Raw genomic sequence first — 23,445 nt, forward strand, 5'->3', positions numbered from 1 at the left:
TATAGTATAAATGGCACTATAATGGAAACTACTGAGGAAGAGAGGGATCTAGGTGTCACTATTTCAGGGGCCTTAAAGGCAGGTAGGCAATGTAACAAAGCAATGAAGAAGGCAAGTCAGATGCTTGGTTGCATAGGGAGAGGTATCAGCAGTAGAAAGAAAGAAGTAATAATGCCACTGTATAGGTCATTGGTATGACCTCATCTAGAGTATTGTGTTCAGTTCTGGAGGCCATATCTCCAGAAGGATATAAATACATTAGAGACTGTACAAAGAAGGGCAACTAAAATGGTGCATGGCCTACATCACAAAACGTACCAGGAAAGACTAAAAGATCTTAATATGTATACTTTAGAGCAGAGAAGGGAAAGGGGAGACATGATAGAAACTTTCAAATATATCAAGGGTTTTAACAAGGTACAGGTGGGAGACATTCTTCACAGGAAGAGGAGCAGCAGAACACGAGGACATGCACTGAAACTAGAGGGAGGAAGATTCAGGTGAAATGTGAGGAAGAATTACTTCACAGAAAGAGTAGTAGATAAGTGGAATAGCCTCCCATCAGAGGTGGTAGAGGCAAATACAGTAGTACAATTTAAACATGCTTGGGATAGGCATATTGATATCCTTACAAAAAAATAAGGATCAAATATGGTTTGAGGTAACATGTTTAAAAAAGGGGCAGACTAGATGGGCCAAGTGGTTCTTATCTGCCATCAAATTCTATGATTCTATGTTTCTATAAACAGCTGCAGTTTCGGAATTGGCAAAACGCTGTTACAACGTTCATCAAAGTCATGCTGTGAGTGTGTTTCTGTGCTCCTCTGATGTTTCTAGTGGAAGTTGTCCCAGTCCATCTTGTCATTCTCTGGGTCTGTTATTCTTCGTTATCTATTAGCAAGTCTGGTCCATTCCATCTGGTCATTCTTCAGTTCTGTTATTCTTCGTTAGCTTCTATCAAGTCCGATCCAGTCTATCTGGTCATCCTGTTATTCTTCAGTTTCTTCTAGCAAGTCCAGACTGTCTGGTCATTCTTAGGTTCTCTTCCTTCTAACAAGTCTGGTCAAGTCCGTTGGATCTTTATCCAGTTCCGCATCCTGCTTGTCTTCTGTAATCCTCTTCTACCACCTATTCCAGTTATAGCTTTGTAGAGTGTTTTTTTTTGGACAACCAAGACAGCTGGCCGTGACCTGAACGCCGGGTTCACACAAGTTCATATCTTCTTCTTATTTCAGTTCAAGAAAGATATTAGAGGCATCACTTATCTGTCAGCCATGAAAAAAAGAGTTACCATACTGTATATACTCGAGTATGAGCCTACTTTTTCAGAACATTTTTTATGCTGAAAAAGCCCCCCTCGGCTTATACTCGAGTCAGGGTCCCGCTTGATTCAATAAGTTTTCCCAGTTTTTATGTTGTAAAATTAGGTGCCTAGGCTTATATTCGATGTATACTCGAGTATATACCGCACTACTGTATGGTGCTGGATAAAACGTATACAAATAAATTTATTAAATGAACATCATAAACATATAGTAAAACAAATGTACTATTACATATGCTACAGCAACACATAAAAAAATTAAAATATATACTAAAAAATATATAAATAAAATTAAAACACAAGAGATAAAACAACTAGCAAAAAATTTAATAATTTGCAGGTAAACAATAATGATATGGTAATAAATACTTCTAGCACAGAAAAGGTACCTCCCAGGGGTTTAAAAAATCCTAAATTGCATAAATGGTATCAATGTATAGTCCGTATAAGGTGGGCAATTTCACCAAGAGAAAAAAAGAGGCGATACCTGTAGTTACGATATACGCTCCTGTTTTTACTGCACAGTTGATAATTGGAATGAACCTTATTGGTTATATAAATTGAATGAATGGTGGCAGAATACTTACATCAATTCTTAGTTCCACAGTTCGGATTAAGCAGTAGAGCTCAACGTTATTGTATCCAGCGCCATACAGTAGTAACTCTTTTCTCTTGTGCCCATATCTTGAGGCTGGCATACCTCCACTGCTCTAGCGCCACACAACTCATTTCCTGTGATTATCTGTCAGCCATGCCTATAAATGTGTGAGAGACCCCGACATGTGTAAACTCTGAAATATCACTTTGTGCATCTATATACGCAAAATGAATACCTACACTGACCCTATGGCAGGTGCTGTTTCTCCATCTGATTGTGGCCTCCTAGGTGAGCCGTTCAGCGTCTTTGTATTTTTTATTTATTATTAACAGTTTCTTATATAGAGCATGCATATTCCGCAGCGCTTTACAGAGAATATTTTAACATTATAACATTCACATCAGTCCCTGCCCCAGTGGAACTTACAATCTATAATCCCGTACGGGGAGAATATACAAACTCCGCACAGTTAGAGGCATGGTGGGAATCGAACCCATGACCTCAGTGTCCCTGAGGCTGATGGGAACTAGTAGCGCTAATAGACCCCCCTTGGTGCCTCCCCAATAATGCATGGACCACGCCTGCGGCGCTGCACAGATCTCTACTGTCCACGTACCAGGGTAGGGGGGCTGCCTCCAGTGGCGTCGGGCCTGGACAATTTTGTTGTCCAGGGCCACCGCAGACGTTAATCCGGCACTGGGCGGGTATGCCAGTATAACAGCAGAGGTGGTGTGGCCGGTTCCCATACAGGCTCAGCTAAACTATGGCAGAGATTCTGGCCTCTTCTTTTACTTGGAGCAGCAGCATGCCTCCATTTGGAGAACAGAGACTTTCACCACCCCCTCCCGGGGCATAAATGTCAATTTGTGTCTGCTGTCACAGGACCATATTGCACATGCTCAGAACTTGTCCTGCCTATGTGCAATTTATCGCCATTTGGCACCTTGTTGCATATAACGCTACTTACACCTGAATTACCCCACATAGCGCAAAAAAAAAAAGATGCCCACAAAACGGATTCAGTACTGAATCCCGGCGGTCGGGATTCCGGCGTGCAGAATCCCGACGCCGGAATCCCGACAGCCGAAATGCCGACAAGGGGGGGACGTGGATCGCCCCCCCTTGCGGGCTCGCTGCGCTCGCCACGCAGCGGGCCCAGTGCCTCGCTACGCTCGGCACACTAATTTATTCTCCCTCCAGGGGTGTCGTGGATTTCGGCGGTCGGGATACCGACCGCCGGGATTTTAACTGCATCCCCGCAAAACAAACGTGCAACTCTGAATCAGGTTTTCCGTGGCACATGCATAGGCCCGCTGCTATATTCCTCCCCACTAAAACATTGGAAATCTCCCATTGGAAACTGTTTTGTTCTTTCCATTTTGCATCACCCGCTTGCATTTCTAGGTCCACTTCTGTCAACAGTTAAATTTGGTAGAAAATAATGTAATAAATGGGAATGATATGATGGGTAACCATTTCTATGTTTCCGTTATTAGTTAAAAATATAGATTTTGCTAATTCTTTTTATGCAGGCTTCGTGGGACTTTTAGTTATACACAATAGATTTTTTGACACAAACATCAGCCCGGTGCCCACCGCACAGGGGCACCCGGGACAGCACTGGGCTTCAGTCTGGGCAGGTAAATTCTGGAGGGGAGTCTTCTTCATTGGGGGGGTCCCCACTTCCCCAGGATCCCTGCCCAGGCTGACCGGTCAGGGGGTAAATGTTCGGCCCGGGGGGACCTGTATAAAAGTCTCCCCCCGGCTGTGACATTACCCTGCTGGCTGGTTGGGCACGGTACTGGTTAGTGAAATACAGGGGCCCTTGAGCCTGGTGCTAGTTTTAAAATATCCGGGGAAACCCTATTTGCTTTGCCCCCTGATTTTTTTAAACCAGGCCTGGCTCTTTGGGCCCCGGGCTGGTTATGCTCAGGAGAGGGGACCCACACTGTTTTTTTTTTAATGGGAAAACATATGGATGTGAATTGAAGTGTGTTGAAAAATCGACAGTTCAGAATTTGCGATTTTCACAGCAAAAAGTGTGATTTTTTTACTGTAATTTGCATCCTATTATGTTGTTGATTTTAGAAAAACGTGTGAATTCTGACTTTTTTTTTTATATAAATATCGCAAAAGTCGGGATATCTTATCCCATTAAATGTCACCCATAGCATTTGACAGCATATAAGAACCATTTGGACCATCTAATATTCCCTTTTAGGGTGCGGTTATTAAACTTCAGAGTGTTAGAGTATTAGGGATTAGGGGTCAGATTAATGGTAAGTTTTTCAGCTGTGATCCTACGAATGGGCAATAAACATAAAAAGGCTATCAGCCAAATTAAATAAATGCTCTCTAAACAAGTTTATGCTTTAATAATCGTCAGCCTGCTGATCATCTAAGCCACTGTGTACTTACGGTGCTTGCGCTTGTGAAGTGTGATGTCAGACTGTCCTATTGGTCTAGCCTCTAGTTATTGATTATAGTCACAACTACTACTAAAAAAAGAAATCCAATTTAAATATGCACATAGTTTGATGTTGTCACTCTTTGTACACTGTACATTTACAGTAGGTGCAGTCTGGATTGACAGAGGTGTTTCCAAACACCCTGAAGTGGAGAATGTTCCTTGAAATGGACAAGTTGGCCCATGCAGAGCCAGATTAAGGTCTAAATGGGCCTGGAGCTGAAAATGATCAAGGGCCTATTATGCGCAATAATAGGGGTTGTGGCCAGCACCTAATAATGTGGGGGGCGTGACCCGTGTTCTGGTTGGGTGGTCTGCTCATGGATGTGTCTCTATTTGTGTAAATACTTTCAACTAATTATATATGCCTGGAAAAGGCAGGGGGCTGGCATAGGAATAATGCAGGGAGATATATTGGCGGGTGCCCTCCATAGGTGCACCCGCAGGAGGCCGATGTCCTAAAATACTTGCGGGGTGAGGCGGCACTCCAGTCATAAAAAAATACTGAAAACCAATACTTGGTAGACAATATGTCAGCACCTTTTATGTGGTCACCTAAGTTTACCACACCATATACCCCTTATACAAATCATGCAACACAATAGTAACCCCTTATACTGTACTTGCTTCTTACACATTATGCCACATGGAATGAGACAAAAATCACACCAATTGACCAAAGATTCACACTATGGCACACAGATTGAGTCAAAATTCACATTATGCCACACAGATTAAGGCAAAATTCACATTTTGCCACATGGATTGAGCCAAAATACACACTATGCCAGGCATTTCCAAACAGTGGTCCTCCAGCTGTTGTGAAACTACACGTCCCAGCATGCCTTGACATAGTTTTAGCATTCCCTAATTGCAAAAATGGCAATGCATCATGGGATTTGTAGTTTCACAGCTGGAGGGCCATAGTTTGGACATGTCTGCACTATACCAAACAGAGTGAGCAATAATGCACAATATGCTTCATAAATAGGGGCATTGCGCGCCAAAGGCGCACATTAAAAATTTACACCATAATGCCCATTACATGTTAAGCCTCACACCATAATTTCCATTACGTATTATGCCAAACACCATAATGCCTTATTAAAAATTATGCTACATAAGTGTTGCTTACCTACATGTTCATTGTCAGGGGTTCCATGCTCATTGCCATGTGGGATTACATGCTCATTGCCAAGGGGGAATACATGCTCGCGGTAACTGGGGGACAGTCGCCGCCGGGCAGAAATGACATCCATTAACAGCCGAGCAGAGAGCAGGGGGCTGCCCGGCTGTATTCAGAGCACTGCATGTCCCGGCTATTTAAAATAATACCCCTTTCATACCAGAAAATGCAAAGAATATGGTCCCAGGATCATGCAGGGACATTCTCGGACTGGCCCCTTTTACACCAGCCTAGTCCCTGCATTTTCTGGTGTGAGGGGAGAGAAAACCACCCCCGCCCCCCTTTGAACAACCAGCTATATCTTCGGAACCAACTGACCCATTTACATGTAGCCTTCGAATGATTTTGGTCCCGTGAAACTGGGCCGTTTGGTTCCAGAGAAATCTGTCCTCAAAAAACATGAACAGCCATGAAATTACATTTCAGAAATGAAAAAAAAAATAGTTTTACCTGCAATATCTCTAGAACTAATGAACCCATATGGACCAGGTATCAGATTGAAGGCCCAGCGATTTGGTTTCGACTGAGATCAACCTCGAGTTTCTGTGATGCTGTAGGGGGAACTGGCAGCCGTTGGAAACGGGTGGAGGTCGGAATTAGCGGGTCCCATGTTATCCTATGGGAAAAATGTTCCAGGTTTGCCTGGCGGTATCTCCTGTTCCCGGGGGGCTAGCAACGCGGGGCTGGTCTCGTTGGAAAGCCCTGACCCTCAGCTACAAAAAGGGCCTATTTGGAGAGTGGGCCTGGAGCTATAGCTCCATCAGGCCCATTGTTAATCCGGCTCTGGGCCCATGTGTGCAAAAAAAAAGAAATATTGCTTATGTGCACCTTTAGTAAGTTGTGTGTATAGGCCCTCTTGTGTCAGTGCACTATTCCCATCCCCCAACTCCACCTTCATTACAGCCCTTTCATGATGCAAATATATAAATAAATCCCAGTCAATTTATGTTTAAAAGGGAGAAGGATGGGTGGAAGAGGAGATAGAGGGACAGATGTATCAAGCTTCAAAAAGTGATAAACTGGAGAGTGATACACAACTAGCCAATCAGCTCCTACCTGTCATCTTTCAAACCCAGCCTGCAACATGACAGGTAGGAGCTGATTGGCTGGCTGCTTATCACTCCCCATTTTATCACTTTTTGAAGCTTGATACATCTGGTCCAGAATGAGAAGATGAGGCCAAATCCTGACTCCCACATGTGTGCAGTGTCGCACAGGTGCATGAAGGGCCCATCGACCATGATACCTCACACTTTATTTAAATTCAATAATTAGATTTTTCAATAAAACAAACAAACAAACAAATCACCTGAGTGGGCAGACACAACAATATATACTTGGCATAAGTTTAAAGTACAAGCAGGTATTTGTAACATGTAGATAATATTGAACAGAGTTCTTATAGTGGTTCTGAAAATGGAATTGCCTAAAGGCGCCATTCAGGCAACTGACAATTATAGAAGAATAGGAGCGTATGGTGACTGGCGTATGGTGACTTAACATAGCATCATAAATAATTACCGATATAAACACATACCAAGCAGGATGTGATTACAGTATAGGATACTAACAATGACATGTCAAGCTAAAAATAAAATAAAATACCCTCACAAAACAAACCTGCCCTTAACCTACCACAACCAGTGGCGGTGCAATACACTGGAGCGCCCCAGGCGGGTGGGGGCACCTGGGGCGCGCTGGAGGGGGGGGGGGGTTGAGCTCCGATCTGGCCGGGGGGGGGGGGGGGCTTGGAGGAAAACGCTGATCCTGCCATGGGGGGTGGGAGGAGAGCTCCGATCTGGCCGCCTGGGGTGGGAGGAGGAGAGCTTCAGATCCGGACGCGGAAGGGGGAGAGCTCTGATCCGGCAGCGGGGGGAAGCTCTGATCCAGTTGGGGGGGAAGGATTCGTGGGAGAGCTCCGATCAGCTCCAATCCGGCCGCCAGGGGGGGAGGAGGAGAGCTCTGATCCGGCCGTCTGGGGGGGGGGAGGAGAGCTCCGATCCGGCCGTGGGGGGGAAGCTCCGATCCGGTCGGGAGGGGGATTCGTGGGAGAGCTCCGATCTGGCCGCGCGGGGGGGGGGGGTGGAAGGAGGAGAACTCTGATTTGGCCGCGGGGGGTGGGGTGGGTGGTGGTTCGTGGGAGAGCTCCGATCCGGCTGCGGGGGGAGGAGAGCTCCGATCCGGCCACGGGGAGGGGGGGGGGTGCTCTGATCCAGCCGCAGGGGGGGGTGGGGAGAGCTCCGATCCGCCCCGGCGTTCCACAGGGGGGTGCTCTTTGGCATTGGGTGTCATGGATGTTGCGGCCGGCGATGCCGCTCAGTGTGCCGGGTGATGCATGTCGACCTTTTGACTCTCGACCTAGACAAAGTAGAACTAATGACCTGTCGAACTAACGACCTGTCCATCTAATGACCTTTCGACCTAGAACCATGTCGACCTTTCCCCATGTCGACCCTTTCCCATGTCGACCTAATGGTGTCAACCATAATGCTGTAGACCAAATGATCCCAACCCATTTATATGTACAGTACTGTATGTATATGTGTGTGTATGCCTTACAGGTTTACAAGAATATAGTAGATTAAGTAACATGCAATACAGGAAAATAGAGATTAATGAACAAAACCAAAAGATTAGTGAGCATTGACAATATATAAGAAACGCTGATGCCAAATAACTTACAATCTAATCAAATTTCTGTAATAATAAACAGTAACAGAAGTTCACAATAGCACATACTGTAGAATGTAAGCTCTTCTCTGATGTGCGTTTCTTTCTCTTACTTAACCATCATTGATGGCACCAAATCCTGTGGTTTTCTGCCACCCTGATACCTATAGTTACTCCAGTGTCCTCTGCTGATGCAGCTATGGTTATGTACCCTGTACTTGTCCTCTACTGTATTCAACTGTGTAATGTAAATCATTATTTGCTTATTTATGTACTCTGTAATTAAGTGGTGCTGATCCATTGTGGCGCCATATAAATAATAATATCAACATCAACATATGGATTAAAAGTAGGTGCAATATATTTATTTCCCTGCTTCGCTCAACATGTAGTTTTACAAGTTGATGCTTGGAGTAAAGTGGTATTAAAGGAATTGACCATTGCAAATGGCATAAATATGACGATTCTATGGTGGAAGACAGTGAGCCAGAATCTAAATGGAAATTACATTTCACATATCAGGACTGTTTTACAAAAGAATAGGATATATAGTTTGCCCTTTGCAAGGTGCGATTTAATATAGGAGAGGTCACATGTGCAGGCTCTGGCCCTCTCCTTCTGAGTCTGACTTTGTGCCTAATATGTATGTCTCTGGGAAAATGGTGCTTGAGCTATATTCCCGAAGACTTCTTTACTACACATGTGCAAATCACTGGAAAATAACTGTCTGCCATTTTCCCTGTGATTTTTGCTGCCCCCATCATAGATACACCAGTGCTCATAGACTGTTTGGAAAATGGTCCCACTATTACTTTCATAAAATAAGAACGGATAACATAACACAACAAATGACATACTGTATGTAGTGGACCATGTATCAATGCTCTCATTTTTTTTTTGCCTGCCAATCACTGAATTGTAACAGATTTCAACACTGCATTGTTGATTAGCAAACAAACTAGACTTCATTTTGCTGGCTAGCATTTAGCAGAGAGCCCAAAGTATATAGTGGGCAACGTTCATGTCTATCAGGTACAAACCGTAGTGTAGAAAATTAGACCAGTGGTCCTCAAACTCGGTCCTCAGGACCCCACACAAGAAAACCGAAGGCTGATTAAGCAGAGAGGTTACACAAACCACTGAAGGGTTCAGACATGCTGTAGCTTGGGTGATATAGGGTTAAGGATTTAATTGCGTGAATGGCGTGTGGTGATCTTACCCCTCTTTTTTCTCTATGACCGTTCTTTAGTGCCACCACCATTTATAGTTTATAGCTGTCAATCAATAAATTTGACATTTAGTTTGAAACGCCAGCACTTGTGTCTGTCTCATTATTTTTAGTGTTAAGTTTAATAGTGTTAAGTATATTAGATAAGTGTGTTTAAAGGTATAGCACCAGGATACCCGATGGTGAGTTTGGTTCACGTTTTCCAGATCATCCGCCAGGTGCACTCATCATTACTGACTGACACGTTTTAAAAGATCCACAAGTGGAGCTAATTAATTTGATTCTGTGAGAAGACCTGCAAAACATGCACTGTGTGGGGTCCTGAAGACTGACTTTGAGAATGCCTAGGGTGCAGAGCTGCAACCAGCTCAATGTGATGTCTAGGGTGAGATTTAATAGGATGAGAGATTCAGAAAGTGAGAGATTTGGTAAGAAATCTCCAGGTTTTTTTAAAGCGGCAATCATTTAGACTGCAAACCCAGTTTGATTTTGAAGTGCAAATGATTGCCGCTTTAAAAAAAACCTGGAGATTTCTCCCCAAATCTCTCACTTTCTGAATCTCTCATCCTATGAAATCTCACCCCGGATTCGGTATGAAATCCAGACGGTCAAAATACCGGCGGTCAAAATACTGACAGCTATTGACAGACGGTCAAAATACCGACATGGTCAAAATACCGACATTTAAAATCCCGAAATGGTCAAATTCCTGACAAGGTCAAAATACCGACATTTAAAATCCCGACAAGGTCAAAATACTGACATATAGAATGTAGACAGGTGAAAAAGTCAACATGACTTTCAGTCGACAGGTCGCGAGGTCGACATGGGTTTTTCACAGTTTTTTACCCGAATGTCAACACAGTCGACATGGACACAGCTGGAAGTCAACCGCAGCCCCTCGCAACGCTCGCTTCGCTCGCGATGCTTCGGGCACGGTGCCTTGCTGCGCACAGCACACTATTTTATTCTCCCACCATGCCCTAGTGGATGGTAGGGCATGAAATACCGCCTGTCGGCACATGTCGGGTCAAAAAAACAGTGAAAAAACCCATGTCGAACTGTCGACCGAAAGTCATGTTGACTTTTCACCTGTCTACATTCTATATGTCAGTATTTTGACCTTGTCGGGATTTTAAATGTCGGTATTTTGACCTTGTCGGGATTTTGACCATGTCGGGATCTTAAATGTCAGGATTTTGACCTTGTCTGGATTTTGACCGTCGGTCAATGGTTGTCGGTATTTTGACCGTCGGGATTGTGACCATCGGGATTTAGACTGCATCCCCCCACCCCTAGTGTACAAAACAGTCTGGGACTGACTGGACCCCCGCCACAGACATGAAGCAAAACTTGGGCAAGTCAGCGTTATTATTGGTTGTCACAGCTGAGTTCCTTACCCGGTACTAAACTGGATTGTTAAATGGAGAATATTAATCTGGCCTATAAGCGAGGTAGATAATTAAATTAATTTACTAGACCCAGCAAAAGTACTCCACATAACCCTACTATAGCACAAATCCTTAAACTGAGTACTACTTAATTTCCCTGGCTAAACATCAGCCTGCCTTATATAATTGGGTAAACAGCTTTAAGTGGTAGAAATAGAATATTATATAAAACCTGATCACTAGTGTTTATTGTAGCACCCGCTATCTTTGAAAACCCATGCAGTTCCTCTTCCCTGCCTGGGGTGTCACTATCTGCTGTAGTACTTCTAGCACAATGTGGTCTGTATATCAGCACTGATATGCAAATCAGAAATGTGCTAGAAACACCACAGCAGACAGCCACACCCCAGGCAGGGAACAGGAACTGCATTGGTTTTGAAAGCTAGTGGGTGCTAGAATGAACACTAGCTCACCTTTGAATTGAATTACAAATAGTGACAGATACAGTGCGAATGGAGGAACTTATAATTATTATGAATGCTTTTAAAGAATTATAAAGAATCTACAGAAATTGAAGGTTACATTTAGAGATGTTCAGTTTTCCAAAAATTTGAATCAACCTGAATTTTGTGGGTGTACCGAACCAAAATCTTGCCCCAATTTCCTGAGAAGTATCTTCCCAGTGTTCAGAATTTAGATTTTAAATCCAAATTTTGTTTTGGATTGAAAAAATTACAGGACTTTAGTGGCTTTTATCAATATTTATCAATGATTATTGATTTTATTTAACCAAACCAAATCCAAACCAAAAACTTGATGAATTAGAACCACAATACGGAGGTCTGTACACTAGTTACAATAATCTAGATGTGAAAGAACAGGACCAACATTATAAACTTGACATAAATTGTTTTTGGTATTTTTGTTAAGGTGCAATTTTCTTCCCCATTCCCCACTTCATCCTCCTCCTATTGCTTATCACTGACAACTCGTGTTCTTACGGTTAGGATAGTTGGAGAAACGGACTTTCCTGTGCACAAATAAATCTACGGTATATCTGCTGTTTTTCAGAGAAGCAGAAACTCTTCTCTCTTTTCAACATCTTTGAAAGACGCCCTTCAAAAAAAGATCAGTATATTGGAGCATCAGATACATGAAAAGCACAATATTTCAGAGCACCATGATACGGAACGTGATCAGGCACATGAGATCCCAGTAAGACACAAGGTGAACAGCACTCTTCCCATCAAAGAGAAAGGTAAGAGACCCACCAGAGAAAGAAGCATCTGCATATATTTATGTAGCATAAATGACGCCAATCTAGCCAGCCTTGGGTGCAGGACACAAAGGGCCTTATTCTAGTTCACTCTTTCTGACAAAATCCTTCCTAGATGGACAAAACCATGTGCACTGCAGGCGGGCAGATGTTAAATGTGTAGAGAGAATTTGATTTGGGTGAGTTATTTTGTTTCTGTGCAGGGTAAATACTGGCTGCTTTTTTTTTACACTGCAATATAAATCTCACTTTGAAGTAAACCCCACCCAAATCTAATTCTCTCTGCACATTTGACATCTGCCCCACCTGCAGTGCACATGGTTTTGTCCATCTAAGAAGGATTTTGTCAGAAAGAGTGAACTAGAATAACCCCCAAAGTAACAATCAAGTATTTTCCGTGCAGGGTTGGAAAAAAAAAGCCTTGCCGGAGGGAAAATGGGCCTGCACATGCGCACTGGCGTCAATGCGCAGGACCCCACCATCCCCGGAGGGGCTGAATTTGGACCTGCGCGAACAGATCTGAATGGGCCCCAACGTTTGCCGCTGTAATGGACATGTTTCCCATAAGGGTGCTATAACCTCTGAATGCGTGGTATAAATTGGTCCTGTTTTTACATTCCTGCTAGAAAATAATACATGAAGGCAGAGGCGTACCTAGATATTCGTGGGCCCCATAGCAAATGTTTGTAAGGGCCCCCTATTTAGCAACTGATAAATGTATGCAAAACATATTATGTAGACAGCAAAGATGGGCCCCCTTCAGCTCTGGGCCCCATAGCAGCTGCACCCCTTGCACCTATGGTAGTTACGCCCTTGCATGAAGGAAATGAAATGGTTAAATATTAACCATATGATAATAATTTAGTACACACATCTACCATACAGTAAGACGCTTATTGACTCTAGTGATTAACAATGGTGTTTATTTAAGGCTGAATGGCAAGCTCATTGTTCCCCGTTTCTTATCTTATTCCAATAGGACATAAAGCAGACAAAAAGTCTAATGATTTCAGGGTCAGTTTCCCCCTCCGCACAAACTACATGTATGCCAAAGTCAAAAGGACTCTTCACCATGAGATCTTTGCATTCACCATCTGCTTATGGCTGAAGTCTAACTCCTCTCCGGGGCTGGGCACTCCTTTCTCCTACGCTGTTCCAGGACAGGCTAATGAAGTGGTGCTGATTGAGTGGGGAAACAACCCCATGGAATTGTTGATAAATGACAAGGTAATCTTTCCCATCTCTGATAAGTAGTCTTGTTTAACACTTCTGAAAGACTATGGGGGGTACTCAATCCGGGATTCCGAATGTCGGAACGTCTTGACAGTGGGAATCTTGGGCTGTTTTAGTTTCGCTGGACTGTAACTCAACAGCCGGAATGTTCTGGCTGCCGAGTACTGGAAACTCAGAGGATTGTCCATAGGGAGGTGGGTCTCTAGAAGGCGAGTCACAGCCGGGATGACGAGTCCCAGCCGGGATTGAATACCTTAACTGCCGATATTTTCACTGTTGGCAGACATTGGGGTATATTAAATGGGAGAGGCGGGGGGGGGGAGGGGCGGGGAGCGGCTGATGGCGAGCTATACGGCAAGAAGTGCCGTTAGCATGCCATCAGTATTCAATGCTCCCCCCTCACTCGACATTTCCACCACGCCTACTCCCTGGGGTGAGGTGGAAGAGGCGAGTGCGGCCATCAAAACGGCTAGGCTCGCCGCTATATGCAGCGTGTTCCCTGTATTTGCGGTGAACCTCACCGTTCCGGGGAATCCTCACCACCCTCTGACAGGATTTCCTCGGAACATAGAATGCGGCGAGCGGCCGGCAAGGGGGCTGGATGGAGAGGGATGGCTTTTCCTTGTTAAAAAAAGCCATCCTCGCCAAACAAACCCCCTTCACCGCCGCTCGTCGAGGGCATTGAATACTGCCTATTGAATACCCCCCCATTGAAACCTGTGCCTACTGAATACTGCCTATTGAATACCCCCCATTGAAACCTATGTTCCTATTTTATGCAGATATTAATGGGTGAATGCACATAACATATTTTTATTATATCAGGTTATCTAGTCTATATGATGCTTGCAGAACTCACCATTCAGTAAATTAGCCATTGTTTCCGTTCTATTCTTCACAATCCCTGTATTGGGAAATAGCCAATATCCCGGTGCTCAGCATGCCAATGGTCGGGATCCTGATGCCCCAAATCCCAACAGTAACTATTTGGGTTAGGTTTAGGGTTAAGGTGGCCATACACTACACGGAAGTATTGCATTCTAGCCTTGCATGTGTATCACACCCGGCAACTTACCCGAGTGCTCCCTGGTGGCTCGATTGAATGCGATACATCGTATGCAGTCATTTTGCATTTGATATATTGCATGCAATCCCATTCATTGCTACAAGTACTGTACAATACATTCTTGCTGCAGCGGTGACAATCTCTGGATGCACAATGAACGGGACTGTGCATTGGATCAATATCATAAGTAAATGACATACAATTTGACAATTTTCACACAAGTTATCAGCCCAATATGGCAAAATTGTTTATAAAAGGGCCAAATCGTACTATGGTTACCTTAAGGCTGTGTGAGTGAGGGGGATAAGGGTTAGCATGTGGGAGGGTACAGTTAGGGATAAGCTGTGGAAGGGGTGGGATAGGATTAGGGTCATAATCCTTACCAAATTCTGTTGGGATTCCACTGCTGGGATTCTGACTGCCAACGTGCTGAGTGCCGGGATATCGGATCAACCCCCTTTATCTTCTTCCAGAGATGTACTTTAAATTTTATTTGAGGTGGGATTATCATAGTTTAAACATTGGACCACTGGCTAAAGATATGCATGACATTATTGGGTAGTGGTACGTTACTGGGGGAATGTTATGATCCAGAAACTATAGAAAACATGGCAGGAGGCAGACAGAGGTAGCAGTTGCAACTGCAAATTTGCAATACAATACTCTAGACACCATTAAGCAAAGAACATTTTTACGTCACATCAGAAAAGATAGTACAGAGAAATCTATATAATAAAATCAGCTGCTGATAATAATGATGTCATCAAATTGGAATGACCTATGACTCCCGTAGGGGAGGGAGGAAGAATGGTGGGAAGAAAGTGTTAAGGTGGGGAAGAGAGAGAAAGGGGGGGGGGGGGGGGGAGAGAGAGATGTGGGCAGAAAGTGTGAGGAGAGAAAAGAGAGATGGAGAGGCAGGTAAGAGACCAGCAATTTGCGTCAGGTTATATAATTTATTTTATTCATGTGAAGTTTTTTCGGTACTTGTGAGTTATCCGGACGCCCGATTTCAAAATCGGGTCGGATCGGGCACATCGCATCGCATCGCATGCGACCATCGGATGCGATGCGATGCGATGCGATGACCCGATTTTTCCATAGGAATCAATGTTAAAATGGACTGAGTCCATTTTAACATGGAATTCAATGGGAAAAAGGGGTCCTTTTCATACCCCTACTATCCAAGTGGGCATGGAGTTGGATATAAACCTGTGGCGAGCGTAGCGAGCCACCGAGCCCGAAGCGTGGCGAGCGTAGCGAGCCCCGCGAGGGGACACGGAATACCGTTCGCTCGCCACGCTTCGGGCTCGGTGGCTCGCTACGCTCGCCACAGGTTTATATCCAACTCCATGCCCACTTGGATAGTAGGGGTATGAAAAGGACCCCTTTTTCCATAGGAATCATTTTAACATTGATTCCTATGGAAAAATCGGGTCATCGCATCCGATGGTCGCATGCGATGCGATGCGATGCGATATCGCATCGCATCGTATCTGATTGTATGCCTTAACTTAAGGCATACAATCAAAAAATCGGGCGTCCAGATAACTCACAAGTACCGTTTTTTCAATAATGCTTAAATATGTATATTTTGTTAAATAGGACATGTAGTAAGTATACTGTTACTAATACTGACTTTTTGTAGATAGGTCATGATGACAATGCTCTGTTTATAGATGGGACATGACCTTGTGGTGTATGTAAAAACAGCAGTATTACACTAACATGATCACTCTAATTCCATATGAGCTACCCATGTGGTACTATTAACGAATACCCCTTTCACACCAGAAGCAAATTACTGGGTTAAATCATTTCAACCCGGGAATTTGCGGAAAAATCCAGGTTTTTCTTTGGTGTGAAAGGGTCAGCACGGGTCTTAAATCTGCTCTTGACCAGGGTCGGAGTGCCGGGAATTAAGACCCGTGTTGACCCTTTTACACCACAGAAAAACACGGGATTTTTCTTCTTGAAAAGCTTTAACCTGGTAATTTGCGGGTGGTGTGATTTAGGGTTAGGCTGCACCCGGCAAAATGATTCGGCACTCAAAAATGGCAGGTTATTGCCTGGAGGCTGGTGTGAAAGGGGTATTACTTACTATGCTTAATTATTGAAGTTATGATATTTGTGTTGTTTATTGCACCGAACATGAAGATTTAGTTACTTTTAATTTTTGGTATGCATTTGATGTATATAGGCTGTCACTCTTCCACTGTCCATCAACGATGCTAAGTGGCACCATGTTTGCATCACGTGGTCAACGAGGGATGGTTTATGGGAATGTTATCTGGATGGTGTGAGACGTGGTAATGGAGAAAATTTGGCATCTTGGCACCCAATAAAGCCTGGTGGAGTGTTTGTCCTGGGGCAGGAACAGGTAAGAACATTGGCTTATTTTGTTTTTAAGTGTATACAGCCATCAGGGTTAGTTTTGCCTTTTTAATGGTTGTCCCTTTAAAACAAGAAGCAGATTTGACGAGAACTCCACGCTGCCTGCATCACGATCAGGATGTTACATGTTATACAAATGAAGTATTTACTGTAATATTACTTGCTCTCCCCGAGAAAAAGGTTTTCCATGTCATAGACCCATCACTGGTTGCTTGTTTCAGCTGTCAATATGTGTGGATTCAGCCTAATTCAGACTTGCGTACGTTCGCAGCCTAGCAAACATGTAAATGCCGCCTACCTGCCGCCGGACCGAACATCCGCCTTCCCCACCACATGAGGAGCTGTGTGCGTTACACATGCCCTTGCGTGGGGTCACATGAAAGAGAAATCATTCGATGGTCACCGAAAAGGTGGTGGGCGCTGACGTCATATGACATAATGTGACATCAGCCGCCCGCCCCAAGAAGGTACCGACCTGTCTGCAACTCCAGGGGAATGCCCAGCATTTTTATAAAACGCAGGGTGTTCCCATGCACCAGTCCGCCCCCCTTTGCTCCCTTGCCTGTGCAAACGCCTCGGCGAGTGTGATACTTGCTGCATGCACATAGCCCGACCATCGGAAACGGGGCCGAATTCATGGCCTTGTCTATATGTTGTTGCTATTCACTTAAAAAAGGGGAGTGGTCAACCAAAGAGTGTGTACATGATTATGAGCCATAGTACATATGGATGTAATATTCATAAAATTGGGCTCTACCAAGTTTTCACCATTCATGGAGTTATTTTGTCTATTTTGTTAATAGCAAAATACATGAAGCCCTTGTAATCACTGAAGCCTGTATAGCAGGCAATCCAGCCCTCGGTCCTTAATGCATATTAACATTGCAGGGTTTAGTGATATCCAGGCTTTAGCACAGATGCTGAATATGTTTTCACTGGACAATCGGAGGTTGACAGGTGATATGATTAGAATGTTCACATACAGGATTAGTAATTATATGGAACTGGGAGATGATTTGGTCACTAACAGCCCTATACTTAGGACACGCGGGCATGTACTGAGGCTCGAGGAAAAGAAATTTCGTACTGAATTAAGAAGAGGATTCTTCACCATTAGAGCAGTAACATTCTAGAACTCATTCCCGGTGGGGGTGGTTACAGCAACTATTGTTAATTAATTTAAATCAAAACTGGATGCATTTTTGGCCACTAAGGGAATCCTATAGATATTACTTACTCAAGTCAGTAGTTACAAGTCAAATAGGTTGAGCTCGATGGACTAACTTATTTTTTTAGCTTTAATTACTATGTTACTAAAACTGTGATACTAATTCACTCACCTTGAGGTCAGTGGTTGGAAATGCCTGCTGTAGAGTAATCATACTATGCCTGACCACAGGGCCATCTCATTATCACTGGCGTAACTACACTAAGGCAGCCACCGCCACCGCTTGGGGGAGCGAGTGGCAGCGCTGTCTGTGTGGGCGCCGTCATCCAGCACTTTCTTGCGCACCCACCGCCCGTCGATTCAGCTGGTGGCTGGCTCAGCCCACCCATATCAATGCTCTGGCCGGCTCACGATGTGACGTGCTGGCGTCACACCATGCTCTCCCCCGCCCTGCGCTGTACTCCTCCTGAGTTAGTACAGCGCAGGGCGGGGGAGAGCGCGGTGTGATGCCAGCACGTCACATCCCGAGCCGGCAGAGTACAGGAGGCAGGAGAAGATGCAGCCGGGACCCACAGCCACTTGCTGAAGGAGAAGGGGGCACAGGAGCAGGGGCGTAGGGAGGGCGCCGGAAGGTCTGCTCGCCCGCTCCCCAGCTCTGGACCTGCCGCTGCAGCCTCCGTGTAACCCACCGCTGATGCCTCCACCGTCCACATGACCCACCATCGCTGCTGCCCTGCACTCCCTAATGTGATGCCCTGCTTCCCACTGCAGCCTCCGCGGGACAATGGCCGCTGCCTCTACGGTACACTGATTGTCTAAATGATGATTGCTGTCCTTATATCTCTCTCTGCTGTTTTTATCTCTCTCTGCTGTCCTTATCTCTCTCTGCTTTCCTTATCTCTCTCTGCTGTCCTTATCTCTCTCTCTGCTGTCTGTATCTCTCTGCTGTCTTTGTATCTCTCTGCTGTCTTTATCTCTCTCTGCTGTCTTTATCTCTCTCTGCTGTCTTTATCTCTCTCTGATGTCCTCATCTCTCTCTGATGTCCTCATCTCTCTCTCTGCTGTCTTTATCTCTCTCTCTCGGCTGTCCTTATCTCTCTCTCTCTCGGCTGTCCTTATCTCTCTCTCTCTCGGCTGTCCTTATCTCTCTCTCTCTCGGCTGTCCTTATCTCTCTCTCTCGGCTGTCCTTATCTCTCTCTCTCTCTCTCGGCTGTCCTTATCTCTCTCTCTCGGCTATCCTTATCTCTCTCTCTCTCGGCTGTCCTTATCTCTCTCTCTTTCTCTCTCGGCTGTTCTTATCTCTCTCTCTCTCTCTGCTGTCCTTATCTCTCTCTCTCTCTCTGCTGTCCTTATCTCTCTGCTGTCCTTATCTCTCTCTCTCTCCGCTGTCCTCTCTCTGCTGTCCTCTCTCTCTCTCCGCTCTTTCTGCTGTCCCGCTCTCCCATGTCTTTTCTCTTTCTGTTGTCCTTTTGTCTCTCTCCACTCTCTTAGTGAGTACATGCATCCTGGCAAAATATATATATATATATATATATATTTTGTGTGTGGGAGGGGGGGCGCCACAATTTTTTTAGCAGGGGGGAGCAAAATTTATAGTTACGCCACTGCTCATTATATGGGCTCACTGATTGGCCAGGCCTGATCAAAAGCAATAAATACTCTCCAGGATCGCTAAGATACTCAATTGTGAACTTTGGAAGTTTCCCAATACAAACACAAATGTGTATGACACTGTACAAAAGATGGAACCAAGGGCCTGATTCAAATTTGCAAACAAACCAAAAAGCAAGCAAGTAGGTAAAACCACACTGCAAGCAGGGTCTGGTTAAAGGTTCCAGCTGCCCTAGGCTAATACGGGAGCCCCACCAAAAAGGTTTTCATTCATATTCAGCTAAAAACCTGTAACAGGCTCCATTCAAATTGCCACTTACCGCCCTAGCAGTGCTAGCAAAGACAGCAGTGGTTTCAATCACAGCCTCGGTGGCAAAGTCAGCCATGTCTCTCACAAGATCTCCTCTTCCCGACGTCTCTGCCTCAATCCCAGCAGGCACTGCAGCTCCAACAGAGAGAAATCTCATGAGAACTTGCTTGACCCCAACTCTGGTAAATCTGAGTAAATCTTAGTAAAACCAAACCTGCTCATCCCTAGATTGAACACACCCCACCCAAATCTAACTCTCTGCACATGTCACTTCTGCCCACCTGCAGTGGACATGGTTTTGCAAAATTTCTTGCTATTTTACTTTACTTACAAACATGACCCCCACGAGGGAGAATAGCCGGTGGCCGTTGGGATCCCGAGTGTCAGGGTTTTGACTGTTGGGATCCTGACGTCGGGGTAATGACTGTCGGGATCCCGACTGTCGGGAACATGTCCGGCACCCGTAGCAAATAGGGTACTTCTAGTTTCATGTGTATGTTGTTTCTATTATATATAATAAAAGTTATGTTGTAATTTAATTTTGGTTGGATATCATTAATCATTGTAAGCTCACAATTTTTGAGTAAGAGATTTCATTCCACATTTTGCATAGAGTCATACAGAAATTTGTTTTCATAATGTGAAACTTCCAAAGTGCACAAGTATCCTGTCAGCGCGGAGAGTATTTATTGTTTTAGATTAATCCGTATACAATAGCATGTTTACAGACTGCTTTTATGTAGACTGATTAAATGCTGATAAAATAATTACAAAATTGTTTTTTCAAATTATTAGGATACCCTGGGAGGAAGGTTTGACGCATCGCAGGCCTTTGTGGGAGAGATCACAGACTTTAACATGTGGAGCCACATATTAGCTCCTGGTGAGATTTACAGCCTGGCCACCTGTGCTCTGCATTCCACTGGTGATGTCATAGACTGGACGGAATCCTCCATGGAGCTCCATGGGGGAGTGTCAAAACTCCCATTCAACTCTTGCCATTGACATGAGGAGTCCCTCCACATACAGAGTGCTCTGATAGGGAGCCCAGACATGGAATGGGTTCCCAATACCCCAATAACTATTGCTTCAAATGGCGTAGATAACAACTGTGTATCGCTGTTATTCCGACACCTTTGTTTCATAAGTTTCTTTTTAATTGCTTTTGAGATTTAAACCTGTTTTATTTTTATTTTTTGGTGATAGTGGGGCAGGTGTATGAGGCCTGGTGAAGAGATAAAGTGGAGCTAAATTAGAAGTGGATAACTCACCAGCCAATCAGCTGAAAAATGACAGTTAGTAGTTAATTGGCTGGTGCATTTTCACCTTCCACTTTATCTTTTCACCAGGCTTAACTTCTTTGGTGGTATTCCCGGAAATTTCTAAGGCCGAGCTGCGGTGCAGGAGCGAGGTCTCCCGATCTCCTGAGAAAGTCCCGGGCATACCACTGTAAAGAAAGGGTGCGCCAGTGGTGCCTCTAGTAGTGAACCACTGGCGCACCATCGTCACCCTGTCGCTGATCCGCCCCCCTCCCAGTTGCCGATCCTCCCCTTCACCGCTCAGAGAGAATCAGAGTCACTCGAGGAGGTGCGGCCATGCTTGGCCGTTGGTGTGTTCGGTCACCCAAACACATGAATGCCCGAACACACGAACGAGCGCTCCCATGCCCGCCCCAAACAGCCTTGACCTTCTCCAAGCGGCCGCAAACAGCCGAAACCGACAGCAGCCTCAGTGGAACAGGGGCTGCTGCAGAAGGCAGCGGCTGCCCCTTTTGTGATGATATGTGAAAATCCACCACTCAAGGGGTTAATACATCTGCCCCAGTGTGTGCTATTTTCTATAGCTATAATTGTGGTTTGCATAATAATCCAGCTGCCAGCTTTGGACTTGTGCATTTATTTACACCTGCATGTCTGAGAACAGGAATGTATTATATATTTTTACACAGTGCAATATGAATGTTTAAGCAAACGGATAAGAACACATTTGTTTGTTATTCTGATCTTGCAATAATCCAGACAACAAACTTGCACCCAAAAGAGGACAAGGTAATGTCTCATAATTCATCGAAATTCTGCTTTGCAAGCCACAGTAAGTGCCACGCTGAAATGACTGCACCTCACCTATCCACCTGCAAAAATGAGAGAGCATTTTGTGTGGCAAAACATTTCAATGATATTGCAGGGGCTGCAAGGGCACATAGACAGAGGGGAGTCTATGGCTTGCACAGTCACACAGCTTCTGCTGTAATAGGGACATTATTTCATGGGTGTATACTGGCCCTGATGTCAGTAACCAGGAGTCACCTATACTTGTCTTGTTATCCATCCAGGATCATTTAATTGGAGAACATGCATTTATAAACATACAAATAATAAAATATACTTAAACTTGCAAAAGGCCATCAAGCAGCCCCAGATTAAGACTGAGGCAGAGGGAGCTGCAGCTCCAGGCCTCCACATAAAGATGAGCCCAACATCATGACAGAATGATGCATTAAAATGGCATTTCTGTTTTACCCACAATGTTGCCCTCTTATATATATTAGGGAGACACTGGGGCTTATAGTGTATGGGTTCTACATGCCTACATGGCGTTGGCCTCGTCTCCTCCACTTCTCATAAAAGGCCCTTGAACATTTTCAGCTCCAGGCCCATGAGGCCCTTATTCTTATTACAAGGACAGTCGAGGTGGTCTCATGGTCACAAATAAACTTACTGTAGGTAAATAAAGCTGGACCAATGGGAGCTGCAATAAACCATTAGGCTGCTGGAGTTGGAAAAGCTTCCAACCTGTATGTTTAAAGCTGGACTAACAGTCGCAAGAAAATAACATTGTTCTTACAGGGACGGTTACAATATAATGAAATGTGGGCATGTACCTTATGGGCGAGGCAGATAAACACACATAGAAACCTATTGTGGGGCTCATTCCTGTATAAGTATTGAGATGGGGCATGTGTTAGGGTTTGGGTCACACTATGAAGGTCAACATACATTACGGTGACCACTAAATGTCGACAGGGCTTAGATCGACACATACGATAGGTCAACATGGCTAAGGTCAACCGTGTCAGAAGGTCAACACAAGCATTAGGTCGACAGTCAAAAGGTCAATATGAGTTTTTCACTTTTTGTCCCAAATTTGTTGACCTAATGTATGTCGACCGTCATAGTGTCAACACAGCAACCGTATCCCGTGTGTTAGACTTGCCAGGTTACTTATTGCTCAAGTACATGTTCCATGAATGTCATGCACCTAGTGCAGGCATATCCAAACTGTGGCCCTCCAGCTGTTGTGAAACTACACATCCCAGCATGCCTTGCCATAGTTTTAGCATCCCCTAATAGCAAAACTGTGGCAAGGCATGATGGGACTTGTAGTTTCACAACAGCTGGAGGGCCATCGTTTGGACATGCCTGACCTAGATCCTATATAGACCATAATATTCATTCTTGACCTATAGTTGGTTTATATAACACAAGCTATACTGATGTGGCCGATTTTCTTGCCGTCTTGCTCTAT

At 44.6% G+C, this 23,445-nt stretch overlaps 1 protein-coding gene across 1 annotated transcript in view; it reads left to right on the plus strand.

Moving 5' to 3' along the window:
* Positions 1-23,214, plus strand: part of LOC146042571 (neuronal pentraxin-2-like) — a 47,752-nt gene extending 24,538 nt beyond the window's left edge. Inside the window, exons 2-5 of the mRNA XM_083162626.1 lie at positions 11,936-12,122; positions 13,120-13,367; positions 16,637-16,816; positions 20,716-23,214. Of these exons, the coding sequence (XP_083018752.1) occupies positions 11,936-12,122; positions 13,120-13,367; positions 16,637-16,816; positions 20,716-20,925 (825 nt within the window). The 3' untranslated portion in view covers positions 20,926-23,214. The remainder of the gene's footprint in view (positions 1-11,935; positions 12,123-13,119; positions 13,368-16,636; positions 16,817-20,715) is intronic.
* Positions 23,215-23,445: the final 231 nt, after the last annotated feature.

The sequence above is a fragment of the Crinia signifera genome, chromosome 19, assembly GCF_055691185.1.
Source record: "Crinia signifera chromosome 19, ASM5569118v1, whole genome shotgun sequence".
NCBI lineage: Eukaryota > Metazoa > Chordata > Amphibia > Anura > Myobatrachidae > Crinia > Crinia signifera.